General features: G+C 63.7%; 4 protein-coding genes across 5 annotated transcripts; 2 read left to right on the top strand and 2 right to left on the bottom strand.

Moving 5' to 3' along the window:
- Positions 1-286: 286 nt before the first annotated feature.
- Positions 287-13,760, top strand: SEMA3B (semaphorin 3B). The gene is given in 19 exon segments (XM_039559213.1): positions 287-450; positions 7,182-7,279; positions 7,282-7,308; positions 8,177-8,334; positions 8,416-8,478; positions 8,567-8,686; positions 8,761-8,854; positions 8,943-9,062; positions 9,391-9,536; positions 9,628-9,742; positions 9,819-9,888; positions 9,973-10,117; positions 10,226-10,445; positions 10,535-10,626; positions 10,799-10,840; positions 10,935-11,092; positions 11,204-11,259; positions 11,338-11,477; positions 11,561-13,760. Coding segments are annotated over 19 exon segments (2,454 nt in total). The 5' UTR covers positions 287-301; the 3' UTR covers positions 12,002-13,760.
- Positions 13,229-15,464, bottom strand: LOC104683454 (2'-5'-oligoadenylate synthase 1-like). Its single transcript, XM_010390351.4, has 6 exons — positions 15,182-15,464; positions 14,718-15,012; positions 14,463-14,638; positions 14,139-14,380; positions 13,916-14,051; positions 13,229-13,831 (listed from the first exon to the last, which is right to left on the bottom strand). Exons 1-6 carry the CDS (start codon positions 15,374-15,376, stop codon positions 13,328-13,330), a joined length of 1,548 nt encoding a protein of 515 aa, XP_010388653.3. The 5' UTR covers positions 15,377-15,464; the 3' UTR covers positions 13,229-13,327.
- A 3,029-nt stretch (positions 15,465-18,493) lies between these two features.
- Positions 18,494-22,212, top strand: IFRD2 (interferon related developmental regulator 2). 2 transcript variants are annotated; one of them, XM_039559267.1, is made up of 12 exons: positions 18,494-18,527; positions 18,661-18,777; positions 18,870-18,954; positions 19,086-19,210; positions 19,291-19,448; positions 19,681-19,731; positions 20,074-20,243; positions 20,357-20,462; positions 20,689-20,826; positions 20,959-21,087; positions 21,162-21,257; positions 21,399-22,212. In XM_039559267.1, exons 1-12 carry the CDS (start codon positions 18,500-18,502, stop codon positions 21,477-21,479), a joined length of 1,284 nt encoding a protein of 427 aa, XP_039415201.1. In that variant the 5' UTR covers positions 18,494-18,499; the 3' UTR covers positions 21,480-22,212. The 2 variants fall into 2 exon arrangements, with proteins under 2 accessions (XP_039415201.1, XP_039415202.1); XM_039559268.1 differs by lacking the exon at positions 19,681-19,731.
- LSMEM2 (leucine rich single-pass membrane protein 2) lies at positions 22,193-24,291 on the bottom strand. Its single transcript, XM_039559269.1, is given in 5 exon segments — positions 22,193-22,572; positions 22,661-22,732; positions 22,735-22,869; positions 22,952-23,092; positions 24,270-24,291. Coding segments are annotated over 5 exon segments (507 nt in total). The 3' UTR covers positions 22,193-22,435.
- Between the last annotated feature and the right edge of the window lie 43 nt (positions 24,292-24,334).

Raw genomic sequence — 24,334 nt, forward strand, 5'->3', positions numbered from 1 at the left:
GTGGTGCCCATTGCCTCCCATGCACTGCTGAACAGAGCCTGGCTCCCTTGGCTGTCTCACCTCATGCCCTCTTGGAGGGCAGACGGGCTGAGATCATCCTCTCTCCCTCCGGCAATGGGCTTGTGCCCAGCCCAGCCCAGCACGCTGCCCACTCTGTTCCGTCCAGCCAGCACTGTTCACCCCAGTGTGTCCGGCCACAAGATGGACTTTCCTTCTCCCTCCTGCCCCGGCTGAGTGGCTCTTATCGCGATAGAGCCACTAAATCCCCATTTCCCAGGATGCCGGGAAGGCAACAGGAGTCATGCGGCTCAAACCGCCCCAGCCCAGCCGAGAACTTGTTACACATTTACCCCACATTAATGAGGAGTCACCGGCTGCTCGGCCTTCGGACCGCGGGGATGCTCCGCAGGCAGCCACCCGGCCCCACGGCAGCTATGGGGGTACCATGGGGTGAGTCCCCCCAGAACGGGCACCACGGCAGCAGCCACATCCCCTTCCTCCCTCTCCAGCCCTGCTGGGCTGGGCTTTGCAGGAGCAGATGAGGCACTGAGACGGTGATAAGTGCCTTCACCCTGGCACTCCTCCAAGGCAGGAACAGGACCAAGCAGGCAGGAACGGGTGCTTGGGGACATCGGGATGTACCGCGGCTGTGATCAGGGATCCTAGGCTTGCTTGCACCTCTCCTCACTTTCCAGTGCAGGCAGAGGGGGTGGCAGCACCCCAGAAAGCCCTGGGGTCCCGAGGGGCTGTTCCCAAGCAGCCAACCAGGTCGTTGGGTGCAGAGGGAGGACACACGACACAGTTGCCTTTTGTTGGTGCCGGCCCCGGGAGCAGGGACCGGGGCTTTGCGTCCCCTCCCTCCACCCCCGCCGCTGGCGGACTGGCGCCCAGCACCGGGGATTTGGGGTTTAAAAGAGCAGGCGGCAGCCAGAGCCCCAGCTTACCCGCCGGGCAAGGAGGCAGGCGAGCTCCGGCAGAGCCCACGCACCACAGCAGGTGAGATGGTGGATTTGGGGCACCGGCTGGCCCACTGAGGGGGGCCATGGGGTTGGGGGACTGGGACTATGGAGCTCCGTGGGGAGCAGTGAGGTCCCTGCTTCCCCTCGGTGGGTACTGGGTGCCAGCGGGCTCGGACATGGTCCTGAGAGGGAAGTGAAGGCGTCACTGGGCATGTACCACCTCCTTGTTCCTGTCACCCCACAACTGAGCAGGAACCCCTAAGCCCTGTCCCAGTAGGGGTGGCAGGGGTGAGCACCACCATGCTGGGAAGTTTCCCAAGCAATGCTCCTTCCCTGGGCACGGGTTTATGAGAAGGGGGGGCTCACCTGGTGGCCTCCCACCTGCTGCTCCTTCACAGTACTCACTGGCTCGGTCAAGGCAGGGTTTGTCCTGGCCAGCACCTGGGCGAGCTCCAAGGCAATCGGGAAAGGGGGTATCCTGAGGCTGGGCACGGGGCTGGGCAGGAGCGGGGAGCTGGGCCAGCAGACAAGGCCCCATTGTGCCGTGCCGGGGCCGCTGGCTCGGCCATCAATAGCCCCATTATGCTCGGCGGCGGCCCCCGCAGCCTTCCCAGCCGGCACAGCCCCCCGGGAGCACCGTGGGAGGCGATCTGAAGTGGCTGTTGTGTTGGGGGGCCGGGGTGAGAGGAGAAGGGTGAGAGAAGAGGGTGCCAGGACTCTTCCACCACAGCCTGGCTGGGTGCTGCTGGGTGCCATGGAATGCTGTGCTCCCTGGTGCCACCAGCTTTGGGGGCAAGATGCCCAAGATGGGGAGCAGGAGGGCTCGGGGGGGCAGCTGGACACTCCTGTCCTCACTTCCCCACCCTCACCATCCCACCAGACATTGCCTGTGCCCAAGGTGGCCATGGCTGTACTGCTTTGGCCCGGGGCAAGTGGGCAACGAGGGGCTGACATCAGCCCTGGGTGTGGATGCAGCCAGGCCAGCAGGAGAAGATGAATGGATCCGCGTTCTTCCCAAAGAGACACACCCTGGCTAAAATTACTGACCCCATGGCAGGGACACCAGCCTATTTTTAAAGCCTAAGGAGCTGGATGCCGCTGGTTGGTGTGGCACAGGGCAGGGCCGAAGGGACATGGGCAGGGCAGCAGGCAGGGGGCTCAGCCAGCATCTCCCGCTGCCCTCCTGCTGGGGTGGGGAGAGGGCTTGGATGGTGGCAGAAAACTTGGGTGTCCTGCTCCTGCCCCACGTATGGTTTTGAGGAGCTTCAGTGGTTTTCAGTGCAAGGCACATGGCCCCTCTGCCTGTTGCAGAGCCTGGCTGCTGGCAGACACGAAGCCAAGGGCAAGTGGTCACCTCGGGTCAGGAGGATAGGATCCTGTAAGACCAGGATCCCTCCCTTTCCCTTTCCAAAAAGCCATTGTCCTGCACCTGGGGGATGGACATCCCCCCCTTCATCATCACCCCAAAGGTTCACCATGTACCCCATGGCTCGGTCCCACAGAAGGGACACACGATGGCAGCACCCCAGATATGCTCAGGCACTAGGGTGCACACAACACCCCCACCCCCTGGGCAGCCCAGATCAGGCCGGCACAGGGTTGGGACAATTAAAAGGGGATTAGCTGGGCTACACCAGCATGGTGCTGCCAGGAGCCGGTACCTAATCCCGGCTGGAATGCTCTGGGGCCACAGGGGTCCCTGATGCTGGGGTCTCGCACCAGAGTGCTGTGTTGGGGGGTGGACACAGGGTCGGGGTGCATGTATCCACAGACAGGGTGTGAGCCTAGAGCTGGTGTCCCCTGGGACTTCGCCACCATGCTGTGCTACAAGGATGCAGCTGTCTCAGGCACGTTTGCTTGCTGCCAGACAAGCCCTCACACTTGGGATGCCATGGGCTCTGTCGCCTGCCTGGCACATCCTTCCCCTGCACCAGGAATGCGGCAGCCTCACAAGGCCTGATGCCATCCTATGGCCCAACACTATGTGCCACAGATGGACTCCCAAAGAAGTCCTAAAGCCACATCTTTAGTGCCATCACAAACCACCAACAGCTTTTTGGGGTTTCCAGACCCAGGGGATACTAGTTTGAGCAGCGTATCCCTGTGTCCAGGTCATGGGTGTAGGCTGGGGTGAGGATGCCTCACTCCTCCCCTGCTGACAAGTTGGCAGTGTCACTGGCAGTGCTAGCAAAGGCCACCCTGCTGCACAAGCCCGTCTCTTGGCTGGGGAGCAGTGCCGTGCCAAGCCCATGTGTCATAGAGATGCTTATGGCACCGGGTGTCATGACGAAGCTCACCTTGACCCTTGAGTTTTGCATGTCCTCAGCCATGATGGCTCCACCAGAGACATGGGGGACCACCCTGTAGCACCCTTGGGGGAGTCACCCCGCAGGTCCCCACGGAATCACCAGGGCAAGGTACCATTCCCGTTTGGGGTGCAGGATTTGTACCCATCCTGAGGGCTAGTGGATGCCCATCCCAGCCCTTGTCCCTCCATGCAGGGTATCCAGCAGCCAGTGGTTCTGGTCCCCCATTTGATGGCATGGATACATCCCATGCCCTGCTGCCTCAGCCGGCACAGGAGGTGCAGGAGCGTTGGCCGCTGCCTGCTGCCGCGCCGCCCCGGAGCCCTGCGGGGTGCAGAGGAGCCGTTTCCTACCGCAAACACTGCTGGGGGCTCGGGCGCTGCCGGCAGAGCTACACACGCTTACCGGAGCCGGAACCGCCAGGGGAGATTTGGCCGAGGCAGCGATCCCTGGGTGCGGATCTGCCAGCGGCAGGGGCGGGATCAAAGAGCGAAAGCGCCAGCACCTGCTGGTGCCGTTGGCAGTGACACCCCCGCGCTGGCAGGGAGCCAGGCCACCGGCACCTGGCTGTGAAGCCTTCCGCGGGCTGGCAGAGAGTGCAGGGATGAGGACGGGATGCTAGTGGCGATGCCCATTCGAGATGGGGACTGTCATCATGCCAGTGCCCAGTGGCTCTGGTGCTTGCCCAGAGCACCCGGTGGGGCAGGAAGGGGTGGCCGGCGGCCGACGTGGCGCATCCCTCCCGCGCCGTTTTTTCCGGGATGGAAGCCCGGCCCTTCTGACGCTTGATGGTTTCTCCAGGCGGAGCCGCTGCCAGCAAGGTCCCCGCAGGGCTCCAGGGCTGGGGTGATGGTGACGTCACCTGGACACCTCGCCACGCTTGCTGGGAGTGGCAGCAGTTGGAAAAGTCCCAGCTGGGTGAAGGGAAACTGAGGCACTGTGATGGAATAGCACAGGAAAGTGCCCATTGTGCAGGGGCTGGGCACGACATCCCTGTCCCCACCATCTCAGCCTGCCGTCCTGGGACGGTAAGCACAGGGACGCCATGCCCAGCCGTGTGGGGGCCACCCAGCCCAAAGTCCTGTTGGTGCCTGGACAAAGTCTTACAGCAGAGTAACCCCTGCCGTACCGGTGCCAGCTCCTCTGCTGCCCCACCCGTCTCTTTGCTGTCTCTGTCCCCTTTGCTGCCCACAAAGCTGGGTTGGGCTGGGCTGGCTGCCACTCAGCACTGTGGCACAGCCAGGAGAAGAACGAGTGGTGGTGCTGGAACAGAGCCTGCCAGCATGCCAGAGTACCAGGGCTGGCAGCACGAGGGTTACTGGCAGTGGGACAGAAGGGCATTGCCCGGGCACCCTGCCTGGCACAGCTTCTGCCTACTGCTGGCCTGCCTGCACGGCTCTGGCTTCCTGCTGAACTCACTGCCTGCCTGTGCAGCTGCCTGCCTGCACCTGCCCTGCCTGCCCTGCTGCTGGCCCGCCCGCACTCGCTGCCAGCCCACCTGCACTCGCTGCCGGCTGGCACCCACTGCCTGCACCTGCCCGCACCCACTTCTGCCCGCACCCACTTCTGCCCGCACTCCTGCCTCCCCACTCACCCTGCACCTGCCTGCAGTCTGCTGCCTGCACCCCTGCCTGCCTGCAGCTCTTCCTCCCGCTGATTCTGGACCTGCCTTCCTGGACTCCTGCACCCGCAGGTATGGACAGTCAGGGGCACGGGGAGAACAAGGCAGGTGTGGCCCCCAAGCAGCTCGTGTTCCCCCCGCTCCGAGCCCTGCCCGCCGAGGCACGCGTGGCCCCCGCTGCCGGCACCACTCGGCACTTGCTATTCTTGGCAGCGGCAGCTGGAAAATGGGAGGCAGCGGAGGAATTTTGTTTGCTCGGGGCTGGGCTCAGGCCAGACATCTGGGCTGCAGCTGAGCGGGGCGCGGGACCGGCCCCCGTACCCCGGTACGTCCCCGGCATCCCCCGGCACGGCCCCCACACCCGGGCAGGCAAGTGCCTGTCCCGGGGAGGAGGTAGCCCCGCCACCACTGGTGTGCTGAGCCACACGTGTGCTGAGCGTGGCATCCTCAGCTCTGCCCCGGGGGCAGCGGGTGTCACCGTGGGTATCCCCGTGAGTGTCACCCCGGTGCCAGCACGGCTGTGTGTGTGTTTGTGTGAGTGTCCGTGGGTGCTCGCCTGTGTGCCTGTGTATGTGTGAGTGGTGCCCGCGTGTCTGCTGTGAATGTGTGTCCGCACACACGTGTGCGTGTCCCTGTGCGCGCCCCCGGCCCCGCCCCGCCGCCCCGCGGGGCCGCCCCGCTCCCTCCCGGCGGACGCGGCGGGCGGGGCCGGGCCGGGGCCGAGCCGAAGCCGGGACACAGGTGGTGCCGGGGTGCGGGGAGCCAGCAGGGTACGCGGGTGGCCCGAGAGTGTCCCAGGATGGGGGTCTCTGCGCTGCCGTCTGGGGGGGCTGCCCGTGCTGGTACCGCCGGTGGGGCTCGCGGCGGGGTTCGTGTCCCCTCTGGCACCGGAGGGCTCGCGTCGGGGTTGGCACGGGGAGTTTCGCGGGCTAGATCCTCCAGGGTTGGCACCGAGGGTCTGTGGTGCTGCCGTTGCTGTCGCCCCCCATCCGGCCCCCCGTGCCAGCCGGGTCAGAGCCACGCGGGTCCGCGCCCGGGGGTCAGCCCTGGCCGCTCGGCGAGTGCGGGGAAACGGGAGGCCCCCGGTGCCCCGGCACGGCCCTGGCTGGCGGCAGCCGTCGGGCTGCCAGAGCCCGGCGGGTCCCGCGCCTCATCCCGGCGCCTCTGTAAATGCCATTAGCGCTGACCGCCTTCGTGCCGGGACACCGGGCAGCCAGACCCGGCACTGCGCCCAGCCAGGCCCTGCCTGCTGCCTGCCCCGGGCTCATCTCCACCGGCCAGCCTGGAGGGTGCTGCCCTGCCCGCAGGAGCCCCAGTCTATGCCATGTATATGTGACCCTCCAGGGCAGCATCCACCAGCTCCCAGCTCATGCAGGGCAGCAGAGCCTCGGGGATTGCACCGATCCCCGGGTGTGTGGTGGGGCTTTGGTTGTCACTGGTGTCCTGGTGAGGCCCACAGGGGCTGATGAACGGCATAGCTCAGTTTGTGCCTTGCACAAGGCACTGCAGCATGGCCAGGGGGGCAAGGTGGGATCTCTGTTCTGGCACAGTGCCCTGATAACCATCACCTCCCGGTCCTCAGGGGAGAGCATGCTGCTGCCAGAGCCGGAGGAGCACTTCCCCACCTTGTGGTGGGCACCCGTCAGAGTGGTGGACACACCGGCATGGGCCCCTCTGAGTATTGTGGGCACTCACTTAGCCAGAGCCCCCCAAACCCTGCTCCCATTTGTATGGTGGTACAAGAAAGGCCAGGGGCTAACGGTGGGGCTGTAGCAGTGGGGGAAACTGAGGCATGGGACCCCATGACTACCATTAGGGACAGCTTGCCCAGTGCTCAGGAGCCCACTGACTATCCAGGGTGCCCTATCTGGTTGTCACTACTTGTCCTTGTCCCCATTCCTATAGGACAGCTCTGTGCTTGCAGGCAGGAATGGGCAGAGCCCAGCACCCTCCTGCTGATGGGCTCGGACAGGCATGGGCAGGGCTGGATGCTGCTTGGCTGGGCTGCCTCAGTTTCCCCATGGGCAGGAGCAGGAGGGCTGTTCTCGAAGCCCATTAGGTTTTGGGGCTGGATTAATGGGGGCCTAAAGACAGGGAGGGATGTGACTGGCTCGTGTCCCCTCCTATTGCCAGGTCGAGCCCAATGGGAGATCCCCTCATGCCGTGCCTGGAGTTGCCCTATGCCGATGGTCAGGGCTCTCCAGACACCGTCGGCAGCATCGGGGAGGGATCGCGGTCTGGGGGCTGTGGGGAGGGCGCTGTAACCCGAGCTGAGGTCTTGTTTCTCTGCCCCAGCCGCGGCGCCACCAGCCAGACCCCGGCCATGAGCCGCACGCTGCTCCTGCTCCTGCTCCTGCTGCGCGGCCTCGCCGCGGGCCGCCCCCCACCCGCTGCCACCCCCGCCTCAAGCTGTCCTTCCCCGGTGAGCATGGGACACGGGCAGGGTGGGGGGGCCTGGGGTCAGGTGTGGGTGCACTGGTTACGTGCCAGCAGCACCCAGCATCGTCCCCGAGGGCCGGGAGTATCCTGGGGGGCAGCGTTGGTGGGAAGGGGTGCAAAACCCCAGCACCGGCACGTCCCCAGCACTGCTGCCGCCCTCCCCGCGGGCTGTCAGGTGTTGGTACTGCCTGCCATGTTCCTTACCTGATGCCAGCTCCCCCAGGGCCACCTGCCTGCCCTTGGAGCCATGCCTGTGCTTGGGACCTCACTCCCAGCCCCCGGCATGTGCCGGCTCAGGTGCCCCTATCCGTGTGTGCACCACGGTGGCACTCCCTAGCCACAGCTGTGCCATACCTGGTGGGAATGTCGTGCCAGCCAGAGAGCTGGTGCCATGTCCCGGCTGGCCGCTCCTTGGGCTCCAGCACGGCGCAGGGGGCTTTGTCCGGCAGCAGGTCTCAGCAAGAGCTCTCCTCCCAGCCTGACAAAGGGCTGTTTGTTCCCGCCACGGTGGGATTAGCTCCGCGGGGCAGGGAATGGCCACTTCTCCCCTGCTGCCTGAGCCCGGGGAGCGGTGCAGAGATGGGTGCCGAGGGGCATGGGAATCGATGCTGGGTGGTTTGGGGATGAGTCTCAGGGGACACAAGGATGGGTGTGGGGCTGGATGGGGATGAGTGCTGGGCCGGCAAGGGCTTGGTGAACCTGGTCAAGCCAGTGGGACAGGTTTGGGGGAGGGGATGGCATGGCAGGGGGCCGTGGCCTGATCCAGGCTGCCTTGGAGCATGTGTCCAGGGCAGTGGAGATGGACAGGTAGTGGCGGGGCCGGGCTGAGCAGTGCCAGTTGGTCCCGGCAGAGCTGCGGGCTCGCCATGGGCTGCGCCTCTTCTCGCTGGAGCGCTCCTGCTGCTACGAGGCCCTGCTGCTGGACGAGGAGCGTGGCCGTCTCTTCGTGGGTGCCAAGAACCACCTCCTCTCTTTGGCCCTGGATGACATCAGCCAGTGGGACAGGAAGGTAACAGGGCAGGGGCAGACATGCTGGCAGGGCAGTCCCGGGTGCACCAGGTGCTGTGAGCATCCCCTTTTCCACCCGCAGATCTACTGGCCAGCTCCTGTGGAGTGGAGGGAAGAATGCAACTGGGCCGGCAAGGACATCACTGTGAGTGATGGGGCGTGTTGTGGGATGCCAGGGCTGTACCAGGGGTCTGCCCCAGCACCACCTCACCCTTCATTCCCTGCATCCCCAGGCTGAATGCATGAACTTTGTGAAGATCCTGCACCCCTACAACCGCACCCACCTGTACGCCTGTGGCACTGGTGCCTTCCACCCAGTCTGTGCCTTCGTCGAGGCTGGCCAGCATGCAGAAGTGAGCCTCCCCTGGCACCACCACAGCCCCCCGCTGCTGCCACCTGCCCACCTCCCATCCTTACCCCTCTCCAGGAGCCTGTTTTCAAGCTGGACTCCCACCACACTGAGGATGGCAAGGGGAAGAGCCCGTATGACCCCCGGCATACAGCTGCCTCTGTCCTTGTGGGTAAGGGAATGCTGAGCCCGGTACCGGGTGCAGTGTGGCACAGGGGTGCCGGGGGGTCCCCTATAACGCTTCCCTCGGTGCCTGCCAGGCGAGGAGCTCTACTCTGGGGTAGCCACCGATCTGATGGGCCGTGACTTTACCATCTTCCGCAGCCTGGGCCGGCGTCCCTCCATCCGCACGGAGCAGCATGACTCTCGCTGGCTCAATGGTCAGTGCTGGGGGCTGGGAGGGTTGGGGTGGGGGGAATGGTGCTGGCACCCTGGCACGGCAGTGCTGCTGCCTGGAAGCATCAGGGCAATGACTCCTTCAGGCTCAGATGTACCCTATCCTTCACTGTCTCCAGAGGGTGACTTCAGGGGGTCCTGTGTCCCCTCCAGACCCCCGATGTCTGGTGGAGTCCCATCCACACTCTGCCTCTGCCTTGCAGCTGGGCAGGGTTGGTTCTGCACCCTCCCCTGGGACCCCGACAGGTGCTCCAGGGTCCCTGGGGAGCAGAGCTAGTGGAGGCATTGGAAGCATCACCCCTCTATCCCCAGAGCCCAAGTTCGTGGCCGTTTTTTGGGTGCCAGAGAGTGAGGACCCCGATGACGACAAGATCTACTTCTTCTTCCGTGAAACAGCGGTTGAACGGCAGCAGGGGCTGGGCAAAACCAGCTTCGCCCGCATTGGCCAAATCTGCCGGGTGAGAGCATCCACGGGCAGGTGGGCTGGGGACCCGGGTGCCCAGGTGCCACCTGCTGCTGCTGACACTGGTGTCTTCCTTTTCCTGGCAGAATGACATGGGTGGGCAGCGTAGCCTGGTGAACAAGTGGACGACATTCCTGAAGGCTCGGCTCATCTGCGCCGTGCCAGGACCCGACGGGGCAGACACCCACTTTGATGAGCTCCGTGAGTAAATGGGGATGTGACCCCCCAGTGTAGCTGTGGGCAAAACTGGCAGCACTGATTCCTTCCCTGCTTGCAGGGGACGTTTTCCTGCTGCAGACAAGAGACAAGCGAAACCCTCTGGTCTATGCCATCTTCTCCACCTCCAGGTCAAGCCCCCTCCCCAGTAACCTGCACATACCCAGTGGTGCCCCCCTTGCCCCCTCACATATTTCCCCTCTCTCTCCCACCAGCTCTGTTTTCCAAGGCTCAGCTGTCTGTGTCTACACCATGGCCGACATCCGCCGGGCTTTCCTGGGCCCCTTTGCACACAAGGAAGGGCCCAACTACCAGTGGGTGTCATACCAGGGGCGTGTGCCATACCCCCGCCCAGGCATGGTACGTGGTGTAGGGGCATCCCAGCTGGTGCCACCAGTGGGATGCCACTACCTGGAGTTGGGGGCAGGGGGTGTGATACCCTGCTTAGCCAGTGCTGTCTCCCTGCAGTGCCCCAGCAAAACCTTCGGCACCTTCGGCTCCACCAAGGACTTCCCAGACGAGGTGATCCAGTTTGCCCGTCACCACCCGCTGATGTACAACCCTGTCATGCCCCATGGCCAACGCCCCCTCTTCCTGCAAGCCGCCGTGCCCTACACTTTCACCCGCATTGCTGTGGATCGTGTCACCGCTGCTGATGGCCACTACGATGTCCTCTTCATTGGCACAGGCATGTGGTGATGCCAGGGATGGGGCAGTGAGGGAGAGCAGGGGGATGCTGGGGCTGGGACCTGTGGCCTCATCCCTCCCTGCCTGCAGATGTGGGCACAGTGCTGAAGGTGGTCTCAGTGCCCAAGGAGAGCTGGCACCGCATGGAGCCGCTGCTGCTGGAGGAGCTGCAGGTCTTCCAGGTGAGGGTCAGGGCTCCACATCCCACCAGTCAGACTTCCCTGCAGCACCCTGTGTGCTGTCCATGCTCTGGGTTGTGCCAGGGCACTCCAGCTGCCCGGATGTGGGAGCCAGTAGGCTGCATGCCCAGGTTCCCCCATGCACCCTTAACTCCTGCCCATGCTCTGTCCACAGGATGCCTCCCCCATCACCAGCCTGCAGCTTTCCTCCAAGCGGGTAAGGGAGGACCCCTGGGCATTCCTGTGTCCACCATGGCTCTGCCTAGCCCCATGCCACAGCATGGAGGTACTCAGCTCTGCTCTTCCCCCAGCATCAGCTCTACGCTGGCTGCACCACAGCGCTGGCCCAGCTGCCCCTGCACCGCTGCAGTGCCTACGGCAAAGCCTGTGCCGAGTGCTGCCTAGCCCGGGACCCGTATTGTGCCTGGGATGGCAACACCTGCACCCGCTATGTGCCCAACACCAAGAGGTAGGTGACATGCCATGGTGCAGTGCTGGGGCAGCCAGCCAGCCCCGAGGCCATGGTGAGGAGCACAGGTCACGCCGCTGCAGCCCCTGCTCCTCCACCACCTTCCCACAGGCGTTTCCGCCGGCAGGATGTCCGCAACGGTGACCCCAACGTGCTTTGCTCTGAAGGTGAGCTGGGACCCAGCCAGAGTCTGGGGACCACCCCTGCCACGGTGGGGGGCTGACAGCCAGGCTGTGTCCCCGCAGATCCCGGGCGAGACAGCGTGCCCCAGAAGCAGCTCTATGGGGTGGAGGGAAGCACTGTCTTCCTGGAGTGCATCCCCAAATCCCTGCAAGCCCGCGTTCTCTGGACATACCAGCGCACCCTGAACGATCCCCAGCGAGAGGTAGGCTCCCCCTGGCCAGGTGCCGCCGGTGGGACTGTGCCGTGCCGTGCCGAGCTGACCGCCCATCCCCACGGGTGCTGCAGGTGCAGATGGACGAGCGGGTGGTGCGGACGGAGCGGGGTGTCCTGCTGCGCAGCGTGCAGCGCGCCGACGCCGGCCTCTACCTCTGCCACGCCACCGAGCACGGCTTCACCCAGCCTCTGCTGCGGCTCTCTCTGGAGGTGATCGGCGCCTGGCAGGCCACGGGCGCGGCGCCTGCCGGAGACCCCCAGCTCGCCGCCGGGGTCCCCGGCCGCAAGGTCTGGTACCGGGACTTCCTCCAGCTGGTGGAGCGCCCACCGCTGGGAGCCACGGACAAGGTCTGCCAGAGGCTCTGGAGCCGGGGAAGACCCCCGCCACCGCCCCGCACTGCCGCCGGCCCCCCCGGCCGCGGGCAGGGCGAGGAGCCGCGCAGGGCCCGCCGCCGGCGCACCCACGAGGGGCCGCGGGCCGAGCGGGGCCCCCGCAGCGCATCCCCCTGGTGACCCGGGGGTCGGCCCCGGGCGCCGGGCTCTGCCTAGGAGCGGGGCCGCAGGTGGGGCACAGCCTCGGCCGCCCCTGCCGGCAGCGCTGCGTGGGCAGTGGCGGGGGCTGCAGCTCCGGGGCCGCAGGAGGGCAGCCGGGCTGAGCAGCCCCCGAGGGGCTGCCGAGTGCCCTTGCCACCGGCTCCAACACCGGTGGGGACCCAGCCGGCTGCCGGCATCGCAGAGTCACCGAAATATTTATTAACGACTGTTACGATGAATGTAAACCTGCAGGGCCAGGCAGTGCCCCCTCAGCGTGGCACTGCGGGAGGACGGCGCAGCAGGGTCACTCTCGGGTCCCAAAAGGGCTACAGGCAGGAGTGGGAGCACGGACAGGCAGGACAGGCACTGGTGGGACACAGGGGCCCAGCAGGAGGAGGGGGCGCAAAGGGGAGATGGGGGGGGGGGGTGTAAAGGTGGCACCCACCGCCCTGGGTGGTAGAACAGTGGCACAGGGGACCTTGTACTAATTGAGCACAATAAAGCAGATTCAGCCGCCCAGGGTCCCGCATCTGACCCAGAGCCCCAGGAAGCACTCGGGGGGCAGCCCAGTGCCCCACAACGTGGACCCTCTCTGGCACCGCAAGCCTAGAGGGGTGGGATGTTTGGCAGCACTGGAGGGCTGAGGGGAGACAAGACCTGCAGGGACATTGGCAAGGTTGATAGGTTTCCCCCAGGCTTCCAGCTCCCCGTGCGTTCAGCTCCACTGACTTCTGGAAGATGAAAACCAAAACTTACCCAGTGCCAAGCGGCAGCAATTAAAGCAGTGACCGAAGGTGACCTCAGAATCTGCTGCCTCCTGCTGTCTGCGGTGGCATCAGGACTGGCCACATCCCAAAGCTCTGGTGACACCATGCCACCAGTACAAACCATGTCCCAGCACTGGCTGCACCCCAGCCCTGACACTTGAGCCCCCGGTGTGGGCACAGGCAGGCACTGGTGCAGGCAGGAGCAGGCAGAGAAAGGAGCTGATTTTTTCTCCTGAGGTCCAGCTGGCAGCAGGCTGGCATCCCTGACGCCACCAGGCACCCTGGGCACAGGGAGCACTTCTTTATTGCACCTGTGTCCCTGTGCCATCCCAGCATCTTGTGGTATTGAGGTCCCCCCTCATCCCAAAGGGTTGGTGATCCCAACCCCTTGACCATCCCATGTGACACCTGGCACTGTCCCTAACAGAGCAAGCAGCACAAGGATCTACCAAATATTTATTTCCAGCATCACAGGGGGGTACACAGGGGCATGGGCTCGTGCTGAGGGCAATGCTCAGGAGGGCAAGCAGGCAGGGAACTAGGGGTGCTGGGGGCCTGCACCCCCCCGGAGCCGCAGGAGCATGTAGATTGTGGTCATGGGCTTGACATCGTAGTGTGCCAGCGTGTGCCGGTCCTCCAGCTCCCTGGAGCCATAGGTCAGGCGTTGCTCATTCGCAGAAGGCCCCTGGCGGGCCTGGATCTGCTCCTTCAGCTGTCGGACAGTGTCAGTGGGCAGCACCGTGTAGGTGGTGGTCCGATTCTTATCATCCTTGACAAAGATCTCCATCGTCTGGGGCTCAGTCTGGAGCAGCACCAGCGTGGTGTTGTAGAAGATGCCATGCATGGCCAGGGTCTCGGAGTCCTGGAGGATGATGTTGCTCCTGCCTGACTCCTGCTGCGCCAGGCGCTGGCTGTATAATGGGATGCCCCAATTCTGCTGGATCATTTCCTTCAGCTGCCTGATGGTGGTGTAGGGGCTGACTAGCTTCTTCAGTTTGGTGCCCGACAGCTGTACCACCTCAATGGTCACGGACCGGGCTGGCTGCAGGGACAGGAGAGCGGGTGGGCAAAGACAGCAGGGGCAGGGGTGGGGGACCGTGATGCTCACAGGCTCAGGCAGCCTTACCTGCACATCCCAGGGCTGGACGTTTTTAAGACAGGGCAGTGAGCGGCAGTAGAAGGCAGCTGCATGCGCCATCAAGTTCCAGTTCTTGTTTTGGCCCAGGATCCCCGTGGGGTCAGCAGGGTCCAGGATGACAGGGCTGCAAACACAGAGAGTGGGCATTGGTGTCAGCCCTGGGCAGTGCCATGGGGTCAGTGGGCGCAGTCCTACCGGGCACGGTCCTCACCGGGGACTGCACAGCAACCCCTTGACATGGTCACCAATCTCTCTGTGCTGGAGCGAGTAGTACTTCTCCCAGTAGATGCAGATCTCCTGGTGCCGGCACAGCAGTTCCAGCACTGTGCGGAAGCCCTGAGCCATGACAAAGGACTCACAGGAGCCTGTGGCCTCCTCCCAGGCATAGATGGTCAGCAGCTCCAGGGCATACTTAGGGGGCAGGTGCGCACTGGGGTACTGTGGATTCAGCAGCTGGGGAGAAGACAGAGATGGGGGTGAGAGCTGGCTGGGAGGGGTGTCTAGTGGGAACTGGGAAAGCTGGGCAGCCCCTCACCTCCTTGTACCAGTACTTGACCAGGCGCAGGAGGTTCTTCAGCTTGGCGGGGTGACGCTTCACAAACATCTTCTGCAGCTCAGTGAAGCAGGGGGAAAACTCCCCGGGCTGGCTGGAGGCACGCAGGAGCCTCACGTACACTTCTGCATTCGGTGGGGCATCCTCAGTCACCTGCCCTGTGGGGTGAGAAGGAGGGTGAGAGCCATCCCAGCACTGACACCACTGCCTGTCCCTGTGCCAGTCTGCAGCTCTTACCCAAAGCATCATAGGCAGGCAGGATGTCCATATCAATGGACTCTCCAGTCACCTTGGAGGTCAGAGTAAGGCTGAGGGAGCGCGGTGTGTTGTCAGGACCCTTGTACTTGGGTTCGCTGATGTACACATTGAACTGCAAGCTCTCCCTGCAGGCCTTCAGCCTTTTCATGATCAAATCCAGGATAAACTTTCTGTTCTTCTTCTGCTCCTGGTAGCTCTGTAAGCAGCTGAGGAAGAGCACCACATCCGCATCAGAGTTTTTCTTCAGAGCTGTGCCCTTTCCTGCTGAGCCACCCTGCAGAGAGAGACCCTGCTTGTTCAGCACCGCTGCTGGCACCAGGATCAGCTGCCACCACTCCTGGAGCTGGCAAGGGAAACTGAGGCAGGGCAGGAGCTGGAGCATGGGACAGTGGGAAGGATGGCAGCAGGGGTGTCAGCTGGCCCCCAAGCTGCGCAGCACTCACCTTGACGGTCTTTTGGACGTGGATTTCATCCCCAAAGCAGTTCCTCTTCAGGAATTCACAGATTTGCCCCACTGCCTCCTTCACCTGCATGGAGAAAGCTGTGCTGGGCTGCAGGGTCTCCGCGATCCAGCCATCCAGGTTCCTGGTGGTTACTGTTCGCAGTCCGTTCGTGGATGCCACCTCGTCCACATCCATGCTGACAGCTGTGCCACTCCCGTTGCCCTTTTCTGACTTGCTACCTCCTACCTCTATTCCTGCCTGCAACACTCTGCGCAGCCTGCTGCTGTCTGCAGCAGCATTTAAACCTTCCCGGGCCACCGCCCCTGTGCGTCACCGCTGGGAACTTAAGGTGGCCCCGAGTCGTTCCCACGGACCCCTCGGGTGTCTCCGGTGCCACCACTGCGGGGGCTGGGAAGGGGACAGGAGTGGCTGCGCGGCACCCTGGCATCTAGCTCGGGTGGTGGTGGCAGGGATACAGCTGCCTGCAGGCTGGCTCTGGGGTGCTGGGGACCTCGTAGCCCAGGTGCCTGCGGTGACACAGGGTCTCCCCTGGGTGCCCTGCTGGACAAAGGCAGAGCCCCACCGCAGGGATCCGGCACCAGTTCCATGCTGGCGGCTCAAGTGTCCGGGCTGGGGCACAGCCACTGCTGGGACATGGCTCATGCTGTGGCATGGGGTCAGCAGGGGCAATGGGATGTGGCCAGTGCCACCAGCTACCCTCGTGTCACCACGGGCAATAGAATGGGGCTGTCACCAGTGTCAGCAAATGCCCTGGCATCACTGTAGGCAATGAGATGCAGACATAGCCAGTGTCACCGAGGGTCCTGGTGTCAACCCCATCAGTGGGACACGGCTGATGCCAGCATCACCAGGGAGGCTGATGCCCTCCCTTGCAGTGGGATGCAGCCGGTGCCAGGATCAGCAGAGCCCCCGGTGCCCCTTGATCCCGGGCGCAGGAAGCAGCAGGTAGTACGGGTAGGATGATGCTGCCCGTGCTACCTTAAGCTGGGAGTTTCAGTTTCTCTTCCTGACGCAATTTCGGTTTCTGACTCTGCCAAGCTGGAAACGAAAGTGGAAAGGAGCCCGCGACTGCCCTTCTGCCCAAATAAACTGGGAAGAGCCAAATAACAGAAACTCACACCCGTGAACTCGGGGCAGGGTCAGGCACTGCCAGGAGGATGGGCAGGGGCTGTAGGCAGAGGGGGAGTGTGCTCCTGGGAGCAGGGACTGGCAAGAATGGGAAGAGGAACAAGATAGGGAATAGGGGCAGGAGCAAAAAGGGACAGAGTCAGCACATGGGCAGGAGACAGGCAGAGGCTGGGGAGAGGAGGGAGGGAGGGGCAGGGACAGGGACAGGGACAAGGATGGGTCAGGGAAAGGTCAGCAGCAGGGGCAGGGATATGAGTGAGATGGAGATAGGGTCCAGCTGGGGTCAGGCACAACGATAGGGGTACAGATAGGGCAGAGGAGAGATGGGCAGGGACAGGGATATAATCAGGAGCAGGGACAAGGACAAAAGTAGAAATAGTGGCGGCAGCAGCAAATGGCCAGGTCAGGGATATGGGCAGGACCGGGGATAGGTGTCCCCTTAGTGTTGGGTGACAACAAGGCAGGAATACAGGCAGGGATATTAGGAAGAGAGGCAGGGAGAGGACTAGCAATGGGGACAGGGTTACAGGCAGGGGCAGAGCTGTGGGCAGGGACAGGTGTCATGAGCATTTCACACCTGGCCCATGCAGCCTGAGGAGCAAGACCAGGACACCAAGATGAGCATGACAGTAGATATCCTTTATTCACACCCAGGGGTTGTCCCAGCTAAATCGAAGCACCCCAAATGTGGTTCACATGTGGCTCTCGCACCCTTCAAGTGCTGGGGTACAGCAGGGCTCCACCAATTCCCTGCTGTCCCCATGGCTTTGCAAAGCCAGTGCAGTTCTATGGCGCTGGCATCCCTCTTTCCTCGTTCTGGATTCAGTCTCACTACCTCAAGGGGTACTTATCTGTGAGGTCAGATGATGGGAGGGTCTCAGGGAGGTCTTATCTCTTCTCTCTTCTCTTCTCTTCTCTTCTCTTCTCTTCTCTTCTCTTCTCTTCTCTTCTCTTCTCTTCTCTTCTCTTCTCTTCTCTTCTCTTCTCTTCTCTTCTCTTCTCTTCTCTTCTCTTCTCTTCTCTTCTCTTCATCTTCCTGCCAACCCAGCCATAGCTACACAGTATACAATGTAACAGGGGGTGTATAGATCTTAATAAAGGCCATACCATACTAGGAAGAGTAATTGGTGCATTACTTAGGGAAGGAGATTTTCCTAATGAGATGCAGGCAGAGGCAGGGACTGCAGAAGGGATACGGGCAGGGATAGTAAGGAGCCAGGGGTGAAGACAGAGCCAGGATAGGGAGAGGGGCAGGGATGTGCAGAAAACCACGTTAGGAAAAGCCAGTGTCCATAAAGGAGACAGAGGAGCCCTGCAACTTTATTCGAATAGAGGGAGACAGTCCACTGGGCTATACCCCTACCGGGTTTCTCTCTCGGGGTTTCAGACGACGCAGACTCCTTTTATCCTAAACTCCCGGCTGCATGTTGCCCTTTTCCTTTCCCCATTGGCTGAGGCCCTAGGAAGGTACAGCCTTCTCGAACCGCCTACCGCACGTTCCGCCCTTGAACCTGTCATTTTCCCCTGAAGTTCCGAAGTTTAGCCTGAGTTCTGCATTAGACTTTGTGCGGACCCACTTGTCTACTACCCCAAAGTTCAGGAGTCCAGACTGTCTGGGTTCTGTACCAAACCTGTGTGGCTTGAGGTTGGTAGAGCTAAGACCCATTTCAAAGACATTAACACCCGTTTCTCCTAAAGACCCGCACCCATCGAATTGTTTGTAAAGATACCAGTACACATCTTTACTATCAGGGACCAGGCATGAAGACAGCGCCTGGACAGAGAGAGGGTCACGGCACGGACACGGACACGGACACAAACACGGGCACGGATACGGACACGGACACAAACACGGACACGGACACGGATACGGACACGGACACGGACACTGACGCGGACGCGGACACGGACACGGACACGGACACGGACACAAACACGGGCACGGGCACGGATACGGACACAAACACGGACACTGATGCGGACACTGACACGGGCACGGACACAAACACGGACACAAACACGGACACGGACACGGACACGGAGCTCGCGCGCGTCCGGCGGCGCACGCGCAGATGGCGGGGGGCGCTCCCAGGGGGCCGCGCGGCGGGGGCGGGGCGGGGGCCGGGCCCTCCCGGCGGGGGCGGGGCGCGGGGCCCGCGCGTGCCGGCCATGCCGCGCTCCCGCCGCGCCGCGCGCCGTGAGTGGAAAGGGGGGGGACCCGCGGGAGGGGACCGGGGGGGGACACACCGGGGCCGCGTGTGACACGGGCGGGGTGACAGCGCCGAGGTGACAGCGCCGGGCTCACACGGGTCTGCTCCGCACCCCCGCAGGCGGCACCGGCAGCGCCCGGGCGAGCTCGCCCGGTAGCGAGGAGGAGGCCGGCAGCGAGGTGCTGAGCCACTGCAGCAGTGCCAGTGAGAGCGTCAGCCCCGCCGACGAGGGACCAGGTGAGCCACGCGGACCCCACGGTGACCCCCACGTGGGTCGCGGTGACCCCCACACGCGGGCTCCCCGGCTTCACGTGGTGCCGCCCGCGCAGGGAGCGAGGCGGCGAGTGAGCAAGGCCAGGAGGAGGAGGTAGAGGACAGGCTGAAAGAGCACATGGACAACCTCCTGGACAAGAGGTGAGGAGCGGCTGTCACCGCCGTGGGTGCTCCTGGCACGCTGCCCGCCCCTGCCAGCACTGCCAGCCAGGGGCAGGGACGTGCCCCGTCCCGGGACACCCCAGCCCGTGACGTCCCGCGGTCTCCCGTAGCGCCAAGGCGCGGCAGGCGGCACTGCAGAGCCTGCGCCTGGCCCTGTCCTCCAAAACCCTGTTCGAGTTCCTGCTGGAGCGCCGCCTCACGCTCACCGACTCCCTGGAGAAGTGTCTCAAGAAAGGTCAGGGTACGGGCGGGCGGCGGCGGCGGCGGCGGGGCCGGTGACCCGTGTCTGAAGGAGGTCTCTCGTGCTGCCCACAGGTAAAGGCGAGGAGCAGGCGCTGGCGGGCACTGTCCTCACCCTCCTCTGCCTCCAGATGGGCTCTGGCCCGGAGGGAGAAGAGGTGTTCCGCAGCCTGAAGCCCCTGCTCGTCAGCGTCCTGACAGACAGCACAGCCAGCCCCAGCGCCCGGCAGAGCGTAAGGCCTGGCCCCTTTCCTCCTGGGGACATCTCCGTGGTGGGGAGAACCCAGGCAATACCTTTGGGGGCCCCCGCAGTCCCAGGAGGGCAACAGAATTGGGTTCTATGGAGTGTGGTGGCACAAAGCAGGGGCACCCCAACCCGGCTGTCCCTTGGCTGGGTGCTGGATCAGACCCAGCATGATCCACCAGGGCCTGATCTGACTGCATTTCCCTCACTTCTCTTGCCAGTGTGCCACAGCCCTGGGCATGTGCTGCTATATTGCTGCTGCTGACCTCGAGGTAACTGCGCCTGGGTGTCATCCGTACCCCTGCAGGAGGGCACCCAGGGGTTGCCGTGCCACCTGCCCTCAGCCCACAGTGCCAGGGCAGCCTGGAGCTGAGCTGGGGTAGGGGTACAGGGACATCAGTGACAGCCCAGGCCCCTTCCCTGGGCAGTGTGGAGCTGAGCTGGGAGGAGGCCTGCGTTGCAGAGATGGGGTGTTGTGGGTGGAGTAGCCTCTCCTGCCCCAAGGGACTCCTGGCACCCCTTGGCATGGTGGGTTGCCTTTGGTCCCCAGTGCACAGCTCACCATAGCATCTTCATGGCAGCTGTGGTCTGACTGGCAGGTTTCTCTCCTCCAGGACCTGGTTTCATGCCTGTCCTGCTTGGAGGGCATCTTTAGCCCCCCCAGCACAGGCGAAGGGGGCTCAGCACCTGCTCAGCATGGGCCTCTGCACTGCAGCGCGCTCCAGTCATGGTCCCTGCTCCTCACCATCTGCCCCCCCTCCCACCTCAGGAGCATTTTGGACAAGTGAGTGGGGTGTGGGGTGAGTGGAGGCTGGTGTGGGGCAGCCAGCTGTGGAGCAGGGAGCCCCTGGGGCAGTGCTTGGCCTCCCTGACTGCCCTCGTGCCTGCCTGTCCCAGTCGCTGGCTGCAGCTGCCCCCACTGCTGACCAGCAGCAGCGTTGCCCTGCGCATCCTGGCCGGGGAAACCATTGCGCTGCTCTTCGAGCTGACCCAGGACCTGGAGGTAAGGGGGGGGTGCTGTGGCAATGGAGCAGTGGGTGAGCAGTAACCAGGCAGCAGGGAGGGAGCTGCTTGACACCCTGCCCATGCCCCGGCCGAGCTGGCATTGACTGGTGTCACCAGCAGGCACCCAGGCAGAGGGGCTGGCCCCAGTGATCCCCCAGCCCTGTCCTGGCCATGGCAGTGGGCAGTGCCATGGACTTCCCTCTAAATCCCCTGCTTTTTGGCAGGAGGACTTGTGCCACCAAGATACAGAGTTCCTGTGTGCCCAACTCAAGGTCCTGGCTACTGAGAGCAACAAGTACCGAGCCAAGACAGACCGACGGAAGCAGCGATCTATCTTCCGGGATATCCTGCGTTTCATTGAGGTACTGGAGCCTGGTGCTGCCCTGCCACTGTGTGGCTGCTTCCCAGCTGCCTGGCCATTCCTCTCTCTGGAGAGCCAGGGGCCACATAGGTCTAGTGCCCAGATTATTGCTGATGTCCCTCTCTCTGCTCAGACTGGGGAATACCAGGAGGAGACCATCCGATTTGGCCTGGAGTGCATGTACCTGGACAGCTGGGCCCGCCAGCGCACCTACCAAGCCTTTAAGGAGTTGCTGGGCTCCGGCATCCGCTACCACCTCCAGGTAGGGGCTGGGCAGATGCACCAGGGAGTGCTGAGCTGGTGCTGGTGGGTGTTGACAAACCCCTACTCCCACAGAACAATGAGCTGCTACGGGAGATCTTCGGCCTTGGGCCCCCCTTGGTGCTGGATGCGGCTGCTCTGAAAGCCAGCAAGGTCTCCCGCTTTGAGAAGGTGGGTGCCACCTCCCAGATTTGTGCCCACAGTCCCCTCCTCTGCCACCATGGGCTCCAGCTGAGTGCCTGAGTGTGGTGGGCGATGGGGGGGTTGGCAGAGGGGCATCTCTAACCTATCTCTCGTTCCCTGTCCTTCCAGCACCTCTACAACTCGGCTGCCTTCAAAGCCCGCACAAAAGCCCGGAGCCGCGTGCGCGACAAGCGGGCAGATGTGCTGTGATGGGCAGAGGGGGGCAGAGCCCCCAGCCCACCTGGACTGCAGACCCAGCACTGTGAGGGGCAGGTGCCCCCAGCCCTCGGGCTTTTATTCATGTACAGCAGAGTATTTAACGCCTGGAGCTGCCCCGCTGGGGGCTGCCCCCTCTTTTATTTTTTTAACCAAAAATTAGGAAGGATAAAAGAAGAGCAGGGGGAGGTGCTGCCATGTGCCTGCTCTGTGGCTGGGGATCCATGTGGCACAGTGGGAGGGGGTCTCACCCAAGCTCCTGCAGCCCCTTTCAGAGGCAGGGCTTGTGTACCCCCTCCCTAGTCCTGCAGGGGCACCAGGGTGGCCTGGCACAGCCTGAAGGTTGGGTGGGAGGGCAGAGCCGTGCAGGGCTGCGGAGCAGCTGGTCATGGTGTCTGTGCTTGTGGCAGGCGGGTTCTCCCTGCCCTGCCATGCTGGGTACAGCCCCTGCCTCCCCAGCCAGCCTGGCACCAGCAATGGTGGCAGAGCGGTGTGGAGTGGCAAGCTCTGCCCAGCCCTGCCAGCTGCCCACTCTCAGCCCTTTTCCAGCCAAATGCTTTATATGAAATAGTAATCTTGTGGGAAATGAATCATGGGAGGGGGGCCACTGCCCAGGTGGGCATGGGCCATGCCAGTTGGCAATGCCTGCCACCCTGGGAATGTTATCTATCATGGTGATTTTCTAAGACTTTGATTGTAAGAGGTAATTAAAAGGCTAATTGAAGTATGCCTTCTGCCGTGTTAAGAGGAAGGGCTGTCACTGGGGTGGATGCAGGTCCTTACAGCCCACTCCCTTTCTCTCATAGTCTGGGACAGGGGCCGGGATTGCCCCTGTGCCCCGATGGGCAATGCTGCCAGGTCTCAGTGGGTGAGGCTGCCCGCTCCCCCCTCCTGCCCTTCGGTGCCCCTTCCCGTGGTGGCCCGGAGCCCGTGGTGGGGCCAGGGGCAGCTCAGCGGTGCCCGCCAGGCTGGGCACTGGCGTTGAGGCGAGCCCAGAGCTGCCTGCTGGCTGTCCGCAGCTGGTGCACGGCGTCCTCCTGGCTCTCCAGCCACTGGGCCAGCGCCCGCACCGACTGGCTCTGCAGGACTGCGGGGAGAGGATGGGGACATGCTGGAGGTAGGCAGCCTGGCCCCCCACAGTTGCCCGTCTCCCCACCCTGCCCAGTGCCACGTACCACTCAGGTAGATGGCCAGTGTGGCCAGGACCAGGCTCGACAGTGCCAGGAGCGCCAGCAGGGCCAGCAGCAGGGGTGGCCAGGGCCGAGGCAGGGGCAGGGGCTGGCGGGGGGCACGGGGCGCAGGGTGGGCAGGAGCTGCGGGGGCACGGGGGATACGGGCCGAGGTGGGGGCCGGCGCAGGCTGCTGGAGGGAGCCGGGCCGTTGCCTGCAGGCAGGGGAGAGAAGGGGTCAGAGCCTGGCCCACGGGCACAGCCGGGGCTAGCACAGCCCCCCTGCAGTGCTCTCACCCTCTGTGCCCTTGTGGCCGCCCGAGGCCCAGTGCAGGTCGCTGATGGACTCCACGGGGCGCAGGCTGATGGCTCCGGACTCGCTGCTGTCAGGATCCCCTGGCTCTGCCGGCACGGCACCCTCGGCCCTTCCCATGCTGTCTGCTGGAGCGGAGGCAAAGGGTCAGCCTGTGCCCTGCCCACAGCCCTACCTGCCGCGGGCACCCCTGTGGGACCAGAGCCCTGCAAGGGGGATCCAGCCTTGGCAGCCTGGTGCTGCACCAGGGCGGGCAGCCAAGGCTGGTGTTCCCTTGGCACAGCCCTGCAGCCACAGTGGGCAAGCACTGGCTGTGCCCTCCTGGCCCCACTGCTGTCATCAGAGCAGTCAGCGGGTGCCTGGTGGCCACGATCCCGGAGCCTTGTTAGTGGGACTGGAATCTGGCCCTGGCTTGGGGGCAGGAATGTGCCACCCCCCAGCCAGGATAGCCCAGGCACTGTGGGACCGGCTGGGCCTCCAAGGGCCAGCTGGAAGCTGGTGGGCAGGTGCAGGGCAGTGCCAGTGTGTGGTGTGGCCTGGCTCACCCCGCAGGTACTCTGCTGCTTGGGGGTGCACAGATGGAGATGTGGGGTGTATGCTGTGCCACGGGGGCCTGGTGCCCATTGCCTTAGTGGGCACGTCACACAGGACTGAGGGGGCTTTTTGGAAGTAGGCATTGCTCCAGCACTGTTTTGGGAAGCAACCATGCCTGCACTGGGGTAGAGGGAAAAGATTATTTCCTAGGTGTTTGTGTATTTTTGAGCAGTGGGCAGGGCCCACGCACTGTGCCCTTGGCAGAGCAGGGCAGGCTGGCACCGTGCCCACTCCCAATCCCTCCCGGGGTCAGTGGCGTGTCACAGGGCAGCGTGGCGCCGTGCTGCTGCTGTCCTGACTGTGTGTCACCCATGGGGCTGGCAGGCGTCAGGGCATGGGGGCCTCAGCTGGTACCCAGGGTCCCCTCAGACCCTCCCCATGGCCCTACCCTTGGCCGGGGGCTGCCCCATAGGTACCCACATCACCCCTGCACCCACTTCCCCCTGGTGGGGGGCACAGCTCGTCGCGTACAGTTGGTGCAGGGGGCTCTGCCAGCACGCTGCCTGCATCCTCCCCAAACCCTGCTGCCCTATACCTGCAGCCCTCCAGGACCCCCTTCTTCCCTGGGCAGGCATCTCTGCCCACAGCCCCCATGGCAGAGGGCACCATCTGTCCACTCCTTCCATCCCAGCCCCACAGTCTCATGCCGCCCGATGTTCCCTGGGGTGCCAGGGCCCCCACCAGCCCCAGGCCCACTCCCCAGTGTACCTTCTGCAGCTTCCCTAGGCATGGCTCCCTGTGCCCAGGCAGTGTGAGCGGGCAGTGAGGTGGTG

This window comes from Corvus cornix, chromosome 12 (genome assembly GCF_000738735.6).
Source record: "Corvus cornix cornix isolate S_Up_H32 chromosome 12, ASM73873v5, whole genome shotgun sequence".
Lineage (NCBI taxonomy): Eukaryota > Metazoa > Chordata > Aves > Passeriformes > Corvidae > Corvus > Corvus cornix.

What these genes read in the sequence shown, in the direction of transcription:
- IFRD2 (XM_039559267.1), top strand. Translation starts at nt 18,500, where the DNA reads ATGCCGCGCTCCCGCCGCGCCGCGCGCC. An exon ending in CTCCCGCCGCGCCGCGCGCC is followed by an intron (nt 18,528 to 18,660) that starts GTGAGTGGAAAG and finishes GCACCCCCGCAG; the next exon opens with GCGGCACCGGCAGCGCCCGG. An exon ending in AGCTGACCCAGGACCTGGAG is followed by an intron (nt 20,463 to 20,688) that starts GTAAGGGGGGGG and finishes GCTTTTTGGCAG; the next exon opens with GAGGACTTGTGCCACCAAGA.
- LOC104683454 (XM_010390351.4), bottom strand. Translation starts at nt 15,376, where the DNA reads ATGGATGTGGACGAGGTGGCATCCACGAACGGACTGCGAACAGTAACC. An exon ending in ACGTCCAAAAGACCGTCAAG is followed by an intron (nt 15,013 to 15,181) that starts GTGAGTGCTGCG and finishes CTCTCTCTGCAG; the next exon opens with GGTGGCTCAGCAGGAAAGGG. An exon ending in TCCAGCCCTGGGATGTGCAG is followed by an intron (nt 13,832 to 13,915) that starts GTAAGGCTGCCT and finishes CTGTCCCTGCAG; the next exon opens with CCAGCCCGGTCCGTGACCAT.